The sequence below is a fragment of the Garra rufa genome, chromosome 5, assembly GCF_049309525.1.
Source record: "Garra rufa chromosome 5, GarRuf1.0, whole genome shotgun sequence".
Lineage (NCBI taxonomy): Eukaryota > Metazoa > Chordata > Actinopteri > Cypriniformes > Cyprinidae > Garra > Garra rufa.
In genome coordinates this window covers 4,690,129-4,706,173 of record NC_133365.1, presented here as the reverse complement: position 1 = coordinate 4,706,173, position 16,045 = coordinate 4,690,129, and the positions used below count along the sequence as shown (strand labels likewise).

General features: G+C 36.7%; 1 protein-coding gene across 1 annotated transcript; it reads right to left on the bottom strand.

Annotated features, from left to right (window-relative positions):
- Positions 1-9,756: 9,756 nt before the first annotated feature.
- On the bottom strand, positions 9,757-16,045 carry casr (calcium-sensing receptor). The gene is made up of 6 exons (XM_073841416.1): positions 15,849-16,045; positions 15,398-15,704; positions 14,301-15,140; positions 13,944-14,174; positions 12,717-12,840; positions 9,757-10,901 (listed from the first exon to the last, which is right to left on the bottom strand). The coding sequence occupies exons 1-6, from the start codon at positions 16,043-16,045 to the stop codon at positions 9,757-9,759; spliced, it is 2,844 nt and encodes a 947-aa protein (XP_073697517.1).

The following is a 16,045-nucleotide window of genomic DNA, read 5'->3' as shown; positions in this document are numbered from 1 at the left end:
AAATGTAATATTTCACCCTTTTTTCCATCAAAAAAATATTATTTATAGTATTTATGGTCGTATGCACATTTTCGCAAAAAAAAAAGAATTGCGTAGTGAGCAAAATGTAAAATAAATCAAAAAGGATTTGAGACGAGTAAAAACTGTGTCGTTTTCAGAAAAATGACAAAATAGTGTTTTTTTGCTTGAAACAAGCTAAATAATCTGCCAATGGGGTAAAAATAATAATCTTGTTTTCTGTTTAAAATAAGATTTTTGCTTACCCCATTGGTAGATTATTTTGCTTGTTCTAAGCGACAACTCACTCAATTTTGACTTGTTTTCTGAAAACAAGAAAATCCTTCTTGATTTAAGAATTGTTAGATATTTCGGCTGGAAACAAGACAAAAAAATAAGTAAAAGAATTGCGTAGTGAAATTCTGGGTTGATATTCATAGCTGGTTATCAATAAAATTAGCAAAAATTCACCTAATTTTGACTTCTTTCTGAAACCAAAAAAAAAAAAAAAAACCTTTTTGATTTAAGAATTTTTAGATATTTGGGCTGGAAACAAGACAAAAAAATAAGTAAAAGAATTGCATAGTGAAATTCTGGGTTGATATCCATAGCTGGTTATCAATAAAATAAGCAAAAACTCACCTAATTTTGACTTTTTTTTCTGTAAACAAGAAAATCCTTTGTGATTTAAAAATTTTAAGAATATTTCAGCTGGAAACAAGACAAAAAATCTAAGTACGAAAGCATTTTTTGCAGTATAAGAATTGCGTAGTGAAATTCTGGGTTGATATTCATAGCTGGTTATCAATAAATTTAGCAAAAATTCACCTAATTTTGACTTTTTTCTGAAATAAAAAAAAATCCTTTTTGATTTAATTATTTTTAGATATTTCGGCGGGAAACAAGACAAAAAATCTAAGTACGAAAGCATTTTTTTGCAGTATAAGAATTGCGTAGTGAAATTCGGGGTTGATATTCATAGCTGGTTATCAATAAAATAAGCAAAAACTCACCTAATTTTGACTTTTTTTCTGTAAACAAGAAAATCCTTTGTGATTTAAAAATTTTAAGAATATTTCAGCTGGAAACAAGACAAAAAATCTAAGTACGAAAGCATTTTTTGCAGTATAAGAATTGCGTAGTGAAATTCTGGGTTGATATTCATAGCTGGTTATCAATAAAATTAGCAAAAATTCACCTAATTTTGACTTTTTTCTGAAACAAAAAAAAACCTTCTTGATTTAATTATTTTTAGATATTTCGGCTGGAAACAAGACCAAAAATCTAAGTACGAAAGCATTTGCAGTATTGTAAAATAAATCAAAATATTATCCTCCCATCTTCAGATTCCTTTACCATCAAGTGTCACCTGTTAGTCACATTCTTCAAGTTTTTCACCCTGAACAATCCTGTTCTTTTTCCTTATTAAAAGCCTGTCACCTCTACGCCCCTCTTCTCGAGTTTCATGTTGACACACTTCACTGCTTTGAGCCTGATGTGTGCATTTCATCATTTGTTTCCTTTGTAACAGGACCTTCTCTTGTCCTTGCCACGTCAAACAGTTTCTGAAGTTTACTGTTTTCGGCTTGTGCTTCCGAAGGTCCTCCTGTATTCTAAACGTGTCTTTATACTATATGCTTAAATAACATTGTATCTCATGGCTGGGTGGAGATCAAAAGGATCTGTGGCGTAAGATAACAATGTTGCATTATTCTGATAATGTTTATCATCTCTTAAACACACTTCACTTGAAATCGCTTCATCTTGCGATTAATACTTAAAATTAGTATGCAATCAAGAGCTTTAAAACGACGTCTTAAGATGTTTATATATCAATTATTTTTGTCCCAAAGCATCTATAATAATTTTAAATAATCAGAAACGTAGAAAGAGTGATTTGCGCATGGCAAATTTATTAAACACAGCTTTAGCACTGCGAGACGCTCACAATAGTTACAGTAGTTTATTTTAATTAGTAATGTTACAAATTGCATATACGACTATTTGACAGCGTGATTTAGATACATGCTCGCACATTCGACCAAAAAATAGCAAAGCGTAATGTTACACATGTTACTAGATACGGATTTCTAAATCTGTATTTTTCGAAAAGAACACAGATGCACTAAAAGAGAATGAAATGATAAGTAAATAAAGGTTGAAACAACTTACGGCTGTAAAAGCAGCTGCACTCTGAGCTCAAGCCCACCACTGTATGAACTAAAACACAGCACTTCCGCAAATACAGACGCTGGAGGGACGTCATTGGTCGCAGTCATCAACTAAAGGAGGATGGTTAGCTGGTTAGTACCGCAACACCTGCTGGAAGATGCAGTAACTACACCATTATGCCAGCAAACTGATTTTTTTTATTTATTTATTTTATTTTTTTACAATACATACTGTACAATGTGCCAAAAATTAGAATATCGAGGAAAGTCCATTTATTTCAATCATTTGTTTCAAATAGTGAAACTTGTATGTTATATTAGTTCACTACAGACAAAGTGAAATGTGACCACGGACCGCAAAACCAGTCATAAGGTTAAATTTTACAAAACTGAGATGTATACATCATATGAAAGCTCAATAAATAAGCTTTCTATTGATGTATGATTTGTTAGGATAGGACAATATTTGGCTGAGATACATCTATTTGAAAATCAGGAATCTGAGGGTGAAAAAAAATCAAAATATTGAGAAAATCACCTTTAAAGTTAGGGTTACCACTTTTAATACCCAAAAATACGGGACGGGGGGGGGGCTGGGGGCTGGGGGCGTAGTAATATGGGACGTCCTGAATAAGAACTGGTCATGTTTTTTTTTTTACTTTTTAGAAATGGGGTCTATATACCCCGTTAAAATGTAACAATGTCCCATATCTCAAAAATGCTGCAGAAAAAAGGTTTCATATGAGTTTTGCATATAATATGGGCCATCCTGAATAAGAACTGATCGTTGTTTTTTTTCTACTTATTAGACTCTAAAATCTAATAATGTCCCATTTCTCAGAAAAGAACCGTCAAGTACACCAATTAATAAAACGGATATTAAAGCAGAAATGCAAATAAATAAGTAAGTAAAAATTCACGAGCATTTTGTAATATTATCTCTCAGTCCTGCGCTTCTAAATGAAAAGCGCTCTGCAAGCGCGTTCTCTCTGTGTTGTTCCTGAAACTACCGTAATCACTGTAATATGCGCGCACACTTAAAATCAATCGCGGCTGGCTTGACCGTGTTTTTCTGAACCGCGGCTGGCTTTACCGCAGTGATTATTTGCACGAGACGCTGCTTTAAAAAATATATATAAAAAATACGGGACAAAACCCGTCCCGTATTGATTCAAAACGGGACGCGCAATTTCATTCTCAAATACGGGACGATTCCGTATTTTAAGGGACGGGTGGCAACCCTATTTAAAGTTGTCCAAATTAAGTTCTTAACAATGCATATTACTAATCAAAAATTACATTTTGATATATTTATAGTAGGAATTTTACAAAAAATCTTCATGGAACATGATCTTTACTAAATATCCTAATGATTTTTGGCATAAAAGAAAAATCTATAATTTTGACCCATACTATGTATTTTTGGCTATTGCTACAAATATACCCCAGCGACTTAAGACTGGTTTTGTGGTCCAGGGTCACAAATATTTCAAGTTTTTATTTCAATTTTGATGATTACACTGCAAAAAATGCTTTTCTAGCTTAGATGTGTTGTCTTGTTTCCAGCCAAAATTAGACTTGTAGTCAAGACCGCCTAAACCGAGACCAAGACCAAGTCGAGACCCGAGAAAAAAAACAGACTAGTGTTGAAGCTACGCAATAACTTGTATGAACAGCAGCATACTAGGGTTCAGCCTCAGTTTACATTCAATACATATTAGACGGTGATACTTCAACTACAGGCAGAGCAATACAGAGACAGACCATGTCATGTGTGTGACTGAGCTCACTGTAAATGTTTTTTCAGACTGGGTGAGATCAACTATGTGTAGCAATTGTATGACGGCTGTTACTGCACTATTAGAGGATTGAGACTCCCTTAACTTTTGTATACTCTTGAGGACTGACATTACTGGCACTGACTGGTTCATCTGACAAAACATCAAACACCACCAACACCATCTTGCTCCTCCAACAACTGTCTAAAGAATGAGAAATATGTAACCAATTGAAACTATACTTAATGTGTAGATGAAATCGTAACATCAAATTAAAAATACACAATTATAAACTTGGATTAGGCCTGTTTAGTCAACACAACAGAGATATGCAGATGATATTTAAAAGATCATTTATTTAGTAAAACATCATCTTAAATACAATACTGTAATCAAACACACACGCACGCACGCACACACACACACACACACACACACACACACACACACACACACACACACACACACACACACAGATTAAAGACACAAATTCATCAAAACAAATGTAAAATACAAATATAAAATATTAATACATCAAAAACTGTACATCAAATTGTATGTATAGAGGGCATAACGTTATATGGATGGATGAGCGCCAACGGCTGTCGCAAAAAAAAAAAAATAATAAAAAAAATACATGCATGTGATTGGTTGCATTTGATTTGAAGGGCGCCAAATATTAATGTTGCATTATCAAACGTTGTGTTGCACTGCAAAAAATGCTTTTCTACCTTAGATTTTTTGTCTTGATTCCAGCCAAAATATAAAAAAATTCTTAAATCAAGAAGGATTTTCTAGACGAGTAAATTTTTTTTTTCTTGTTTTCAGAAAAACAACTCAAAATTAAGTGAGCTTTTGCTTAGTACAAGCCAAAAAAATCTGCCAATGGGGTAAGAAAAAAAATCTTATTTCAAACAGAAAACAAGATTATTTTTCTTACCCCATTGGCAGATTATTTTGCTTGTTTCAAGCAAAAATGTACTTAATTTTGACTTTTTTTTCTGAAAACAAGACAATTTTTACTCATCTAGAAAATCCTTCTTGATTTAAGAATTTTTAGATATTTTGTCTGGAAACAAGAATATCAATGAGATTTTTGGTCATAGTGTCTAAGTTGTTTGTGTGACACATTGTAAAAACATACAATTCTGAGCTTCTGATGATATTGTGTCAAGCTAATAGTAGGGAAACCATCCCATCATGCTGTCCCATACCACAATATTGATTTAAAAGCTTTCCATAACATTACATTATAGTAATTTTATAATGCTAACAACAATGCACCCCTTTAATAGTTAGGTATCTCTCCTTTTTTAAGTGAAAAAAAAAGGTAAAACATTTACTTGTTACTTAAGAATGTTTTTCATTTACTATTCTTTGTTTTATACAGCCAGTTTACCTTTTTAAGGACCCTGACTGTGCACAAATAAAATAAGGAAATTGCAAAATTATATTTAAGAATGATTTAATTACACTTTATTGAATGTTGCAACTGTCCCCTGTAGTGAGGATTGTTGCAGTATTTCACTTTGTCTATTTGAGTGTAAATTGTGTGTATATTATCATATGTACACATGTTGCAGCAATATGGGTGAGTAGCTGACAGATGTGGCTTTATTGTATTTTTTGGCTTTCTAATACAAACAGTCCTCTGAGAAACTAAAGGAAATGTAAAAAGTGTTGCAACTGTCCCCACTCTCCCCTGTACAGCAGAAACACTTTTTTTTTTACCACTACACAAAAACTAGATGCTAGATGAAGTGATTTTTCACATATTTATTTTGCTTGTGTACTAAAATGTCTTTCATTGATAATAAGACGTTACATTTACCCTGATCTTCCAACTCCAAAAGTTTTCACCCCTGGCTCTTAATGCATGTTTTTTTTTTCCTTCTGGAGCATCGGTGAGTGTTTGAACCTTCTGTAATAGTTGCATACACTGCAAAAAAATGCTTTTCTAGCTTAGATTTTTTTGTCTTGTTTCCAGCCAAAATATCTAAAAACTCTTAAATCAAGAAGGATTTTCTAGATGAGTCAAAATTATTGTCTTGTTTTCAGAAAAAAAAGTCAATATTAAGTACATTTTTGCTTGAAACAAGCAAAATAATCTGCCAATGGGGTAAGAAAAATAATCTTGTTTTCTGTTTGAAATAAGATTTTTTTTCTTACCCCATTGGCAGATTTTTTTGGCTTGTTCTAAGCAAAAGCTCACTTAATTTTGACTTGCTTTTTCTGAAAACAAGAAAATAATTTTTACTCGTCTAGAAAATCCTTCTTGATTTAAGAATTTTTAGATATTTTGGCTGGAAACTAGACAAAAAATCTAAGCTAGAAAAGCATTTTTTGCAGTGCATATGAGTCCCTCAGTTGTCCTCAGTGTGAAAAGATGGATCTCAAAATTCACGAGACTCATGTACAACTTTCTCTAAACACACGCAGCTGTGGATCATTCAGCTAACAACACAGTATTAAGAATCAAATGTGTAAACTTTTGAACAGGGTTTTTATAAATTCAACTATTGGACTATATGTGAACTTCTTTTATGTGAAATATCTTATTCAGGACAGTACTAAATAAAAAAAAAAAAATAACATGCATATTGCATGATCCCTCTTTTTCGCAGATTCTGCAGGGTGCAAACTTTCAACCTCAACTGTATACACTGCAAAAAATGCTTTTCTACCTTAGATTTTTTGTCTTGATTCCAGCCAAAATATCTAAAAATTCTTAAATCAAGAAGGATTTTCTAGACGAGTAAAAATTATTTTCTTGTTTTCAGAAAAAGCAAGTCAAAATTAAGTGAGCTTTTGCTTAGAACAAGCCAAAAAAATCTGCCAATGGGGTAAGAAAATAAATCTTATTTCAAACAGAAAACAAGATTATTTTTCTTACCCCATTGGCAGATTATTTTGCTTGTTTCAAGCAAAAATGTACTTAATTTTGACTTTTTTTTTCTCAAAACAAGACAATAATTTTTACTCAAAAGACTGAGTAACAACAAAGTTATCTGCTTATTTAACCACCTCTTTGTTTCCTGCTTCCTTTGCCTCTTGGGCTAAAAGAGGAATGTACTTTTCTGTTGACTAGTATCTGGATAGCAAGACCAAAATTGTGGCACAGGAAAGATGGTCCAGTAAAACACAACCATCTCTCTATATGTCACAGTTCAGTAACAAATGAAAAAGCTATTATATAATATAATATATAAATAATTACAATTGTGATTTATACACTTCTACAATCAGAAACATCCATTATGATGTCAGTGTTTACACCTGTTGATCATTATTCATTATATTTATGTTTATTCACCTCTGGAATCTCAATGTACCTTGGAAAAGCCAGGTATTTATAGTAAAAACAAAGCAAGAATCAATTGTTGACAAACTATGTAAAAATGTCAGTGTTCAAAACTGTCTCCAAGCTTGTAATAATTGTTTATAGCTGGAGGTGTTGGATCAGACTGAGTGAGCAATGCCAGTTTAACGTCATTCCAGCTTTGCACGGTTTATTTTACTTCCAGTGAGAAGAAGATCCAGCTTTTACAGCGTGTGTGTTTTGCAGTCAGGGGTGTGTTACTTCTGACAGCTTGCGGCCATAACTTATGAGCAAAATTATAAACACAATGGATCTGCCATTAAAGCAAAGAAACCTTGTTTAAAGAAGAACTTACAGTCTGTAATCAACAGCTATCTTACCTGTTTGTTGAGCGCTTTTCAAAGAAAAATCAATTACAAAAAGTCAATTTAAAAACATTTAACACAACATTTGTAACATTCTAGTAGACATTATAGCCTACCAATAAAGCACAATTTAACTTAAAATTAATAAGTTAGTAAAATAATATTCTTTGGCCATTTTAATCATCTTGAATCAGGCATGTGTTTTTAATGTACGAATAAATGCAACCTTGCTGAACAAAGAAGAATGTTAGAATAAATGTATTAATCGAGCTGTTTATGATTGTTATCATAATTTTTGTTTTATTTTACAGAACAACAGTAAAATGCCAATACTAACATTTATGAATGTTGACTTTAATTTTGTTGACCTAGTTTTTGCTGCAGCAGCAGATTTGTGAATGATTGTCATCTTTGGTCTTTGAACCCTGGCTAAGGAGCTGCTGTCAGAATAAACACAATTGGTGTCTGGTGTATTAGACAACAGAACGTTCTGGAGTTGATTGACTAATGGATGATTTCAGTCATCATACAGTAACCTTTCTCTTCTCATGAAGACATGCGATGCGCTTCTAAACAGTCTCTCGCTGTCGCTGCTGGGAATGATTTTTGTGTCTTTCTCTGACAGATTTAAATGCTTCCACACTGACCACATGTTTGCTGCATTAGTGTGCACCTCTATTTAATAGCATCACGTCATTGTTCGGTATCATTTATTTTTCGCTTATCCGGCCGAATTTTGCTATTTTCAGCCAAATAATTTCAGTTGCCGAGCATTTGGTGCATCACTGCTTTGAAATCTTGGAGTTGTCACCATCTCTAAAAAAATCATCTGATGTAGATAAAAGTTGTATTGCAGGCTCTATCACTTTCCCTTTTTACTTGTAAGCTCTTCTTTAAACTAATAGAACTATTAGCAATGGCGTAGAAATCACATTAGACATAAATCAGGTGTTTTTGTTTTATTTATCGGCTTCTGTGTTACATTTAAGGCATTTAGAGGATGCCTTAAACAGAGTGTCTATGAAAGAATGCTGTGGTAAACAAAAGGCTCGTAGGCAAATGAATCTTTTGTGTCAATGAGTTACAGTGCCTTGCAAAAGTATTCACACCCCTTCATTTTTTTCGCATTTTGTTTTGTTGCAGCATTATGTTAAACTGCTTTAAATTACTTTTTTTTTTGTCCACCATCAATCTACATCTCATACACCATAATGACAAAGCACAAAACAGGCTTGTAACAACTTTGTTGAAAAGATCCCGTTGCATTTCTGGGACACTCTAAATTTATCTCAGGAGCATTCATATTGCTTCTAGATGTTCCTACACTTGGAGTGGAGTTAAACTGTGGCAAATTCATTGGAATGAGTCTGATTTAGAAAGACACACACCTCTCAGAAAAGGTCTAACAGCTGAAAATGCATATCAGAGCAAAAACCAAGATAACTGCCTGTAGAGCTCAGTGACAGACTTGCGTTAAGGCGATGATCTAGAGAAGAGTTCAGAAACAAATCTGCTGCATTGAAGGTTGACAGAAGCATTCTCCATAATGGAAGACAATTGGAACAACTAGGACTCTAGAAAATGTCCAAGCTGACAGAGATGGAGAGGTGAAAAGGTGAAGCAAAGAATGGCAGATAATTGCCAAATGCAGATGTGCAAAGATGCTCACATCAGACCCAAAAAGACTTGAGGATGTAAAGCTGCTTCAACTATGTACTGAGTTATACTTATGCAATCTACTTATTTCAGTGTTTTATTTTTAATACATTTGTAAAATTAGCAAATCTGGTTTTTGCTTTGTCATTATTATGGTGTATGGAGTGTTAATTGATGTGGGGAAAAACTAATATAAAGCAGTTTAACATAATGCTGCAACAAAACAAAATATGGAAAAAAAATAAAGGGGTACAGAGTATGAATACTTTTGCAAGGCACTGTATGGCAAGTCTAAGCATTGTTGACAGAGATTAGTCCGTTCCTGAAGACTGGAAGGCACATTTAGTGGAGGTTGCATTGGAGAAAATGACGGATACAGCTATTGTGATACCACCACCAAGCATATCCTTAAACCAAAAACAAGATTTACATTACAGTGAAAGTACAATCATTCGCAAACCAGTTTGTCATCATTTGACCGAGTTCTTTCTAGCTTCCTCAAAGCTTAAGGAGAAACTGACCGTTCCGCTTCCGAAGCTCACCCTTGGTTTGTGACTATGTCTCCGTGTAGAGGGGGACTCCGTTTCATTGCCATTGGTCTTCAGGCTGATAGACGAAGAAGGCGAGGAGGCAGAGGATCCTCCCACACTGCTTGACCTCTTCCTGGAGGCAGAACTGTGCCGTAGCGTCGCTTTCGCTGCTGCTTTGAAAGCGTGAGCTGCTGTGCTGCAACGAACCTCCTCAATCGTGTTCCTGGATGGTTTTAAGAGAATAATGTAGACCTTGTTAAAAAAGATACAAGCTAGCAAACTGAAGCTGGAAGCCAGAATGGCAATGACCTCGACCGCCGAAACAAATTTGCCATAGGTGCTGAAGTATGCAGGGATGAAGGAGATCCAAACAATGAAAAAAATGAGCATGCTGAATGTTATGAACTTGGCCTCAGTGAAGTTTTCGGGAAGTTTTCGAGACTTGAACGCGAAGAAGAAACAAACGGCGGCCAGCAGGCACGTATAACCGATGAGGAATCCCAACGCCATCATGGAGCCCTCGTTACAGGTGATGAAGATGATTTCATCAAAGTCATAGTTCTTGTAACTCCCTGGTGGAGCGTTGTACAACCAAACCACGCAGATCATCACCTGCACAAACGTGAACAGGAACACCAGTAAGAACTGCAGGTTCAGGCCCCACCATTTACGATGGAGACTAGTGGGGATTTTGGCTTCAAACACCAGTAGGACGCGATTGGTTTTAACTAGAATGCAAGAGATGCATAACACAAAGCTGATTCCGAAAGCTGGTTGGCGTAAGCGGCACGTCCAGTCCTGCGGTTCACCGATGAATATAAGAGAGCTGGAGAAACAACAGATGAGGGAGAAAAGCAAAACAAACGACAGCTCTCGGTTGGACGCTTTCACAATTGGCGTGTCACGGAATTGCACAAAAACACCCAACACAAAAGCTGTTAACAGAACCCCGAGAACTGCAAATAAGGCCAAAGCGATTCCAAACGGTTCAGTCCAGGACAGAAACTCAATCTCCTTTAGAAAGCAAGATGTGTGATTGCCGTTAGACCAGGAGTTGTTTGGGCATTTAGAGCAAACACTGGCATCTGTGGAGAGTAGAAAAGAAACAGGAAAATAATACAGTATTCAAACGGTGATGATATTTACAATAACACTTAATTGTACAATAGGTAATCAAATATTAAAGTAGTTCACTTTCAGAACAAAAATTTACATGTAATGTACTCGCCCCCTTGTCATCCAAGATGTTTATGTCTTTCTTTCTTCAGTCGTAAGGAAATTATGTTTTTTGAGGAAAACATTTCAGGATTTCTCTCCATATAATGGACTTCTATGGTGCCCCTGAGTTTGAACTTCCAAAATGCAGCTTCAAAGGGCTCTAAACAATCACAGCCAAAAAACAGAAGGGTTATATCTAACAAAACGATCAGTTACTTTCTAAAAAAAAATTACAATTTATATACTTTTTAACCTCGTCTTGTCTAGCTCTGTGTGTACTCTGTGTAGAGATTAAAAAGTATATAAATTGTAAATGTTTTTAGAAAATAGCTCATTGTTTCGCTAGATAAGACCCTTCTTCCTTAGCTGGGATCATTTAGAGCCCTTTGAAGCTGCATTTGAACTGCATTTTGGAAGTTCAAACTCGGGGGCACCATAGAAGTCCACTATATGGAGAGAAATTCTGAAATGTTTTCCTGAAAAAAAAAAATCCCATAATTTTTTTACGACTGAAGAAAGAAAGACATGAACATCTTGCATGACAAGGGAGTGAGTACATTATCTGTACATTTTTGTTCTGAAAGTGAACTACTCCTTTAACATTAGTTAGATGTTGTTGGATAAATAGACTGGGTAAACAGGAGTAACATTAAATGAATTGTATGTGTGTATCAGAAATATAGGAATGGTAGTAAAAGAGATGGATATAGACGGTACTCTTGAATTTATTTGAAAAGGTTTTTCAATGAGGACGAGTAATTTGAAGATTAAACACTGAGGAATAAAGTTTTAATTAACTTTTTCCCTTTTCTAAGTCTACAGGGACTGCCAGTTAGCCTGTTTCAAATGATTATTAAAATAGCAAGCACAAACTATACAAAACCAGTAGTTCTTTCGGTGCACTCAGTGTCCGAATTCACTCACTCGTTTTCATTCACTCTTCAACTGGACTATTTTAGTGGACTAATATGGGGAATAGAGAATGAGGGTATAGGGGGACGATTTTGGATACAGCCATGCTGTTTAGCTCCAACCCTAAATAAACACACCTGAAGCAGCTAATCAAGGTCTTCAGACTCACTAGAAATGCCCAGGCATGTGCAGTGGGGCTGGATGGAGCCAGAATCTGCAGGACATTGGCCCTCCAGAAGCAGGATTACATTATACAGCCCTCCAAAGGCAAAGCGCAGTAACTACACATTTGGTCAAAATTGAGTTAAGGCTTAAATTGGGCTTTGTGACAACCGTTTTGTCTTGTGGCAAAGTCTCCTGGTTCAATTTTGTCCCGTTTCAGAGAAAGGAGAGAGTAACTACAAAATCCAAACTAAGACCATAAATGGTGTAAAATCTTTAAAGGCATTTTTCTCAGTTTCAGTGTTGGCGTAGTTACTGCACTTTGCCTTTGTAGGGCAGTATAGATAGGGTTCTCAACTCTTGCCCTTGAGGTACACTTTCCTGCAAAGTTTAGCTCCAACCCTAAACAAACACACCTGACCAAGCTAATCAAGGTCTTCAAGACCACTAAGTTACAAGCAGGGTTGATCAAGGTTGGAGCTAAACTCTGCAGAGAGTTGAGAACACCTCTGTTTTAAATCTTGTCTCAAGTATATTTTGGTACTGTCTCCAGCCACCATTGTTGCTTCTATTATTATATTAAGTTACTAACTCATAAATTTGCTAACCTTTATGATCACTGTACTCCCCGTCTGAGCACTCTGTACACTCGAAGCAGCATGTGGGTTCGCCATCAATAATTCCTTTTCTGGTTCCAGGTTCACACTCTTCACTGCAGTTGGAAAATGGTACCTGGGAAAGGGAAGCAATGTATTTTCTCATGCAAAGTCATATTTGATGTTTGATAACATATTTGATGACACACCAAACCAACACTAAAGAACTAGCGCTGCCCATACATTCACATAGGGTGTCCAAACTTGTTGGAGGGCGTGTCTAACGCCTGCATTGGGGCTTGAAAGGTTGAAAATTTTTCGACTTCTGCTGCAAGCAACCCCAGAGGGTAAAGTACCCATTCAATTTAGCAATGCATGACATCACCCATTTAAAGTAAATAAGCATTAACGCGGACTCCCTGTGTTAATGAACAATGAGCAAAGCCAACTGTGGCATCGCCTGCATTGGGGGAAAAAAGTTGCACTAGGACAGACCTGACAGACTACAGCCGATGGCCGGCTAGATTGTACCCTCTGCGGTTGCATCGGAGAACAAAATTCTTCTATACCAGTAGGTGGCAGTAGTCTGTCATTGGTATTCAAACAGGAAAACCTGAAACCATTTGCAGCTAAAGAAAGGGATAGAACAGCTCATTCTCTAAGCTGACTTCTCACGGACGAACTCTGCCACTAATACGGCATGCAGAATTGGACGAAAAACAGCCGATGGGTCTGACTAGAGGCACAAAAACTAAAGCCGACTGATGTTCAAGAACCAGCCAACATTGCCCGATGACCAACTGTCAGCTTGGTGTGTCCAGGGCTTAAAGGGGTCATCGGATGGCTATTTTTCACAAGTTCATATGATTCATTAGGGTCTTAATGAAAAGTCTCTACTATACTTTGGTTAAAAATTCTCAATAGTAGTGTAAAAAACACCCTTTTACCTTGTCAAAATCAGCTCTGCAAAATATCAGCTCATTTTATCGCATGGGCCCTTTAAATGCAAATGAGCTCTGCTCGCCCCGCCCTCTCTGCTGAGGGATTACAAGCTGCAATGTTTACTTTAGCCGCGTTTAGCCGCGTTTAGCTGCATTTAGCGGCGAAACTTGCCAACAAGCACATTATTAAGAAAGGCCATTTGCAAAGATGCATAAAAAACCCTTCTACTAGTTTTGCATCCGATGACCCCTCTAAGAGCCAAGCTATCCAGATACTGTATGTTCTATTTTTACTCACCTCAGTTAGACGGCCGTTCCATAGTATTTGTGTCTTGTCAATGGAAAGTTTGGCTCCATTCTTGTTATGTACGCTGTAATAGCCAACCTCCTTAAATACAACAGAACCATCCTCAAGTGATCGATGCCAGTTTATGATGGTATAATTTGCTGAGAGCTCACTGCCGTTGTCAAAGCGCACCCTCTCCCCTATGCTGTTTATGAAGTTGAGGTGTCTCAGTTGTTTCAGAACCTTTTAGAATAAAAAGAGGGATGTGAACATCATTTAAATAACATCCTAAAAAACTGAGAAGAGCAGAAGGGAACCTTCTGGAGAGTTACAAATATATATATATAAGTAGCGTGATAAGTGACTCACCTGCCATGCTTCAACTTTCCTAATGTCTGCACAAGAGCCATTAGCAAACAATCCCTTTCCAGGTGTGCAGGTAAGTATGTCCTGAAGTGCTTGTGCTATGGCATAAACAGCTACATACACGTTGTAAGAAATCCTTAGGTGTGTGTAGTCCAGGTACGGCGTCTCCACACTTGCAATGTCTTCTTCACCAGTGCACAGAGGTCTGAAACTTGTACTGCCGTTTTCACTGTCCTCATTCCTCGGACTATCTTCTAGGTAACAGTTAAAAGTCTCCTCCCAAAATTCCCTCACAAATTCATTATGGCTGGACTTTTTTGGGTGCACTTGCTGTAAGAATTCTTTAAAGCCAGGTATATGGCCAGCCCTCAGCACAAAGCCAATCGTTCCTCCCATGACATCAAGGTACTCTGGCTTGGCAACCAGGCTAGAGCTGGCCCACGCCTCACTCGCCAACCAAACACGATCTGTGACGTTTCGCCTCACCATCTCTTTAATAAGTGGCTCGATGTCTGGTCCACTTGCAAACACAGCAATGACTTTAGCAGACGAGTTTTCGATGCGGTCTGCCAGCCGGCGAATCTCAGCTTCATCGATGTATTGTGAAATTAAAACATTAAGATCAATGCAGATGTCTCTATGAAACATTTCGTTCTCAAACTTTTCGATACCCGGACGGCCATACTCATCGTCGGAGGCGATGGCAATCACCCAGTTCCACTGGAAGTGGTCAATGATGGCAGCCATGGCAATGGCCTGATACTCATCTGTGGGAATAGTTCTCATGAACGATTTGTACTGATTCTTGTTGCTCAAAAGTCGACTGGATGAAGCATAGCTGATCTGAAAAACAGTAGAGAAGAGTGACAATTTTAAAACATTTTTGTTCTTTTCTTTTAGTGCATTAAAATTACAACTCATGGTGACCATATCAATCAAGTTCGAAGAAGGCAAGACACTACTGTGATTAATTACATTGGGAAGTATGGCAAAATGTTTTTTTTTTTTTTTTACTTTATTCAGCTGTGGTGTCTTGGCTTAAAGCATTTTTCAAACAACTATTCCAATAAAACACTTAAGTTTGGAAATTGCAAAACAACCTGAGGAATGTAGAAGAGGCCCAGAAGGTCAGCCACGGCTGTAGATACTGCAGATCCGGATGCCCCAACCACTGCAATGGTTGATGGGATGTTCCCTGTGCAGTTACAGAACTCGTCCAAGTTGAGTGAATCGATCTTATTCTGTGCAACAAAGCTCAGCGACGCCTCCAGGGCTTTCGAGACAGTGTTACATGTGTCAAATATACGGTAGCCAAGCGTGATGTTTGGAAGAAGAGTAGAGCTGTTGTTGATTTCTTCTATGGCAAAGATCATAGACTGTAGCCAACGGAATCCACGAAAGTTATATCTGAAAAAGAAAGTATAGAAGAAAGGGACTCACACTTTGTTTGGGTCATGGTTATGTCACTAAAATAACATGTTAATTACTAAAGGTCAGTTGTGTTGATATTAAAAGTTTAAACCATGTTTGGAAACCGTGTTTTGTATATACCTGACACACTCAGTTGACTCTGGCCTCGCTGCAAGATCCTGGTCTTTGGATGCCACTCCAAAGTGTATTGGAAAAAGCCCTCCTAGCAGTATGTCACCTGTTCTCTGGGCCCTCTGGTGTGGTCCATAGATCGAAATGACCCCGCTGAAACCCAGCAGAACCAGGTAATGCAGGTAAAGCTTCAGATAAAACCTCAT

Excerpts from the sequence above, each read along its gene's own strand:
- casr (XM_073841416.1), bottom strand. The coding sequence starts at position 16,045 with ATGAGGTTTTATCTGAAGCTTTACCTGCATTACCTGGTTCTGCTGGGT. Across the intron at positions 15,705-15,848 it reads GAGTCAACTGAGTGTGTCAG|ATATAACTTTCGTGGATTCC; the intron begins GTATATACAAAA and ends TTTCTTTTTCAG. Across the intron at positions 14,175-14,300 it reads GGAAAGTTGAAGCATGGCAG|GTTCTGAAACAACTGAGACA; the intron begins GTGAGTCACTTA and ends TTATTCTAAAAG.